The 5,395-nt window shown below is 42.5% G+C and overlaps 1 protein-coding gene across 1 annotated transcript in view; it reads right to left on the reverse strand.

The window, feature by feature from the left end:
* Positions 1-3,518, reverse strand: part of LOC108802813 (alpha-2-macroglobulin-like) — a gene marked incomplete at its 5' end in the record, with an annotated part of 36,091 nt that extends 32,573 nt beyond the window's left edge. The window contains 2 exons of the mRNA XM_018574667.1: positions 2,202-2,347; positions 3,452-3,518. Coding sequence (XP_018430169.1) covers positions 2,202-2,347; positions 3,452-3,518 — 213 coding nt within the window. The remainder of the gene's footprint in view (positions 1-2,201; positions 2,348-3,451) is intronic.
* Between the last annotated feature and the right edge of the window lie 1,877 nt (positions 3,519-5,395).

Consider the following 5,395-nt stretch of genomic DNA (forward strand, 5'->3'; position numbering starts at 1 on the left):
GTGTCCTCAATTTCTTTTCTATTTTAAAATGGAAATGTCAGGGGTCTGTTTGGACCCCCAATATTTCCCCGAAGCCCCCCAACCGTAAAAAATAAATAAATAATAAAAATTAAAAATAATAAAAAATGTAAAAAATTATTTTAAAAAAGTGAAAATGACCCCCCCCCCACGCACACATATTATTAGACATGTGCGAGGACTAAAAATTCATTTCAGATGAAATGAACGAAAATGTAAAATGTTTTCATTCCTTTCATCAAACAAAACTATTTGTTATGCATTTTGGATTCAGCCATTGGCGTGTTCTGGAGGCAGGGTGCATGACATCATATAACACCGCACATGTTGGGCGCCGCCATCTTGGTGTATATCTAGGTATACACCAAGATGGCGGCGCCAATATCGGCGTGTAACGTCATGCTCCCCGCCTCCAAGATGGTGGCACGCATTCACAGAACATGCCGGTGGCCAACATGGCCACCGCACATTCTCAAACATTCTCAAACAAATTATTATGTGCCCGAATAAATTTTTCGTATATTCGGAAATATAGTAATTCGTTAATTTTACAAGTAGTCTAGATTTTGTGTTCTGTTTTTTTATTTTTACTTTTCTAGATATACTTACTTTAAAAAAGGGTGTTGGCATGAAATCCTGACACTTTATTTTTATAGACTCTATTTTAGTTTGACATTTATTGTTTATCACTTGTTTGCCTACTGTAGTTTTATTTAATAAGAATACTGATATTGTGCCTACAGGTTTAATACCTTCGAATAAAAGTTTTATTTTTATCATACTTTTTAATATGTTTCTTTGGGGCTTAACAAAATAGGAGTCTTTAAATGGTGCAGATATTGGGGAAAATGGGTGTGGTTACTGGTGGTGTGGCCACTGAGGGGTATGGTCACTGAGGGGCGCTGTAAAGCTTTCTCGCACAGGGCGCCTAAAGGCCTAAGGCCGGCCCTGCCTTTCATAACTTGTGGACAGAGTATGTTTACTATATCCACAATCATGAATGAACAAGAAGTGCTGTAGATCACTCCCATTCATTCATAATTGGCGGACACAGTAAACATACTCTATCCTTTACAAGCAGTGAGCAATTCAGTCAGTGTGATCACTGAGTGTTTATACCCGATCTCCATCCTGACACACTGTCACAAGAGGCTGGGCAGGCCGGTGTGGGAGGAGAGCTCAGCCTCCTGTGACAGCAATGACAGCTGTCTCCGCCCACACACCGCTCTCCATCCTGACCCGCTGTTACAGGAGGCTGGGCAGGGCAGTGTGGGAGGAGAGCTGAGCCTCCTGTGACAGCAATGGCTGTCTCCGCCCACACCACAGCTCTCCTGACCTGAGGCTGAGGCCTCCTGTGACAGTTGCTCTCCTCCCCGCTGGGACACAGAGCAGGGAGGAGAGAAATCACAGATGCACCACTATCTCAGGCAAAAATTGCCATTTACGGGTGATATGTTTTGGCAGACGATATATCTGTGCATCCCTAGTTACTACCTCTATTACCATTCTATGCCTGTTTGTGCCCTTAAAGTAGAACTATTAGGTGAGTGCTTTTCACTCATCCTCATAGTTCTAGCCGACCTGTGACAATGAAACTGTCACAGGTCGGCTCAGTAGATCGGGAAGTGAGCGAACACATACCGGCGTTCGCTCTCTTCTCGATCCAGTCATGGCTCTATCCCGTTACAGGGGAGGGACTGGATTCCCCCCTCCCCACTCTGATCCTCCAGTGCTGACTGGCGGAACACACGAGGCGGGTACATAATTGTTGGGATCCGCTTCAGCTGCGGCGTCTCAGTATACCGCGAGCTGTAGTTTGTGGTATACTGCGGCGTCTCAGTGTACCGCTAGCTGTAGCTCGCGGTATACTGAGCTTAGGGTGATGGGAGGACACTAGTTTGTGTCCTTCCATTACCCTAAAAAAACTATGGGGAAAAGCCCTAACCCCATAGTTCTCCTTTAAGAGGGAAAATTCTCCATACTCCCTTGCCATATAACAAGTGTCAGACAAGTCAGGAACAGAAGATACATTAATTGTGTGTGTGATAGACATTTAAAACCTGACAGGAATTTAACCCTTCTCCACTCTATCCAAAAAATAATCAAATATTTCAGCATAAATTGGACCTTAGGTTTTCATAGACCACGGAACACAGACTAAGCTTTAAGGTCAGACCACTCACTTTATTCTGCAAGCATTGCTGTACTTTATAGTTTGCTGAGTCGGCCAAAATATCTCCATCTGGTAATATGGTATACACAAGTGCTCGAAACGTTGAAGATGTCCCTGCACTTAAGGAGAGCTTCAGTGTGGCCTTGTCATGATGATCTGCAGCAGATGAAGGGCACACAAAGAGGCAGACTGATCATTCTATGTGTATTAGTTGCACAGATATTGTTAATGCCCACATGATGTTTAAAATTAGGTGCAGACACAGCAAGAAATTAGATGTACTGTATGGTCTTTGTGGTGCCACAGAGTATCTTGTAAAATCTTCCCAGCCAGACCCATGCTCTGCAGTCTAATTCAGTCATATGGAGAGCTCTGGAGTATGAGCTCATAGCTTGGACTAACTCTCCGTAGGACTGAATAGGAGTGCAGTTAGGGTTGCCACCTTTTCTTCAAGCGAAAACCGAACACTCCAGCAACACACAGACATTTTTTGGGGGGAGAATGAGTCGCAGCTTATTATTATGTAAATAGCGCCACCCATTCATATGTAAATATCACAGTTAAAACTATTTTCAGTGGGGGGTCAGTAGCCACTATCTTAATTTTGGTTGCTCCTGTCTGCCTGGCATCTTGTGTCCGGGTTTCTGCTGCCATGAAACCCGAACACAGCATTCAAAACCCGGACTGTCCGGGTGAATCCTGGACAGGTGGCAACCCTAAGTGCAGGGCACATGCACAGGCTTGGCTGAGAAGATTTTAACAAAAGATCATGCATCACCTATAAAGGAGATATCTTGCAGGATTGAGACAAGTGAGTACAACGCTAGGTGGTGGGGGAGCTAAAGGGTGGACAGGGACTACAAAATAAGGGCAACTGCACCAAAGGTCTGTGAACCAGAATGCAAGGTCGGCTTATTAAGTAGTGGTTAACCCTTTTAGGGGAAAAAAACCTGTGGAGAAACGTTTAAAAATATTCATGCCTTAGACCTGACTTCTGCACAGGAGTGGGAGCTGATGTCACGGGCAACATTTTAGGAAAGCAGGAGCATCTCATGGTTGGTCTCATGGTTCCCAGGATCTCGCTGGATAGATCATAACATCAGTCATATGTTGTCACATCGGGCAGAAGCTAGTTGAAAGCTAAGCATATTTGTTAACTTTTCTCTATGGGTTTTTTTCTCTAAAAATGTGATTTTACATGGGAGGTGGGCCACCTTTTATTATGCTTGAAATATATAAGCATGCATTTATTTATCTTACCTTCATTTTTATTTTCTGTGCTGATTTTAAAAGATCCATAATGTTGTATGGAGCCTTTAGAAATCACCTATTAAAATATAAAAGAAAATTAATACATATTAAAAAATGAATTAATACAGAAATAAGTTGTGTAACACATGCTGGTGCTGTATGTGCTTTAGTGGAGGGTTTGCACAGTGCTTGCTATTCTATTGCAAAGATAGCTGGTAAAACTGTTAACTGTCTACAGCTACTCGTTTTAAGTTACTCAGTTAAAAAATGGCATGGCAAATATCAGTTAGTCAAAAGAACTGAATCTATCAACTTTTGAAAAGGAGAAAAAGGTGAGATGTGATCACCATTTCAAAAAATATAAATGGCCTATCAAATTCAGAGGAAAACACTTTGATTTGAAGTAACAACAAAAGACATGAGGCCACACCTTGCAACTAGAAGAAGATAGAAACTGTTAAACCTGTGAAACTGTGGACTAGTTGGACATGGAATTAGTTATGCCAATCACAGGAGCATTTACATTTTTTTATGCTGCGAACAAAATCCCCCTCAGGGTAAATAATGTGCATAGCAAGGATTTTAACAAATCCTCGTTGCAGAGCTCTACCTTTTCCTGTTCTGAAGAAAGTTTCACAATGTCCTTTCCAGACTGATTACTAAATGGGAGGTCTGGGTCAATATATATATATTTTTTTAAAGAAAACACCAAAAAATTGATCCACTGATGTAGTCCAGGGTCAATCACGATGTCCAGTGTTATTCACGACGACTCGACGAAATAAAAAATAAAACAATAAAAAATAATTAGAAATATTTTTTTTTTTTAATGACGACCCGGCATCTGATAGGTGAGCCATGATTGGACAAAGTCATCTTGACTTTGCCCAATCATGGCTCTTACAGAGTACTGGGCCCTGATTGGTCAAAGGCTTGCAAGGCTTTAGCCAATCAGGGCTTCACAAGTCGCAGTTTGCCCGCCGAACGCCCTGACATTTCACGTGTTCGCCGAACACACAAACTGCCGATGTTCGAGTCAAACTCACAATCGACTCAAACATCGAGCCCATGCCTACCTGCCACCCTCTCATGTGATCCACAGAGAAAACAGCTTCAGGCTGCCTCATTAAAGGGACGGCACTGATAATAATAAAAATCGCGGTACATATGCAGTTCCTGTGTTCATAAACAGATTAATGCTGCTGCTTCTCACCTTATGACAAAGTTGAGGCAAAGAGACTAAAACTTTCTGTACATGGAACAAATTCATCAAGAACTGGACATAGCCAGCTTTAGGGAACGGCTTCCTCTTGCTTGCAGCAAGTTGCGATATGATTTTTTTTTTATGAAGGGCAGGGTAATTTGGTGTAATTTACAAGAAGGAAATATTTCAGTGTGGGTGTCACGAGTGTCACGATATTCACTTCAAATGTGCCAGTGGCCCAGAGTCTAAATAGGTTCAAGGGCTGTCACCCTCTTTATAGTGTACAGCCACATAGAGAAGAAGGGTGCTCAAATCAAAAGAACATCTTCACATTTTTTAACACTGTCAAACACATCCTAAAAGCACAAATCACAGTGCTTTTACGTATGTATTTATACATAGTATGTATTTAGTAGGGATGAGCTTCGCGTTCGAGTCGAACTTATGTTCGACTCGAACATAGCATGTTCGAGCGTTCGCCGTACAACGAACATTATGGGATGTCCGCGGACATCCCACAATACACTGCGCCGTCCAAAACGGTAATTGGCTACAGTCTTGCACCTGACCACAGGTCAGGTGTAAGACTGTGCCAATCAGGGCTCAGTACAAACATAGAGCCATAATTGGGCAAAGTCACGATGACTCTGCCCAATCATGTCTCACAGCTAAGTCCCTGCAGCACACTATAATAGGCTTGTAGTGGTACTCAGTCCACTGCAGCTGCCAAAGCATCGTCTTCAGCCTCC

Source organism: Nanorana parkeri, unplaced genomic scaffold (genome assembly GCF_000935625.1).
Source record: "Nanorana parkeri isolate BGI_ZX_2015 unplaced genomic scaffold, ASM93562v1 scaffold3146, whole genome shotgun sequence".
Classification (NCBI taxonomy): domain Eukaryota; kingdom Metazoa; phylum Chordata; class Amphibia; order Anura; family Dicroglossidae; genus Nanorana; species Nanorana parkeri.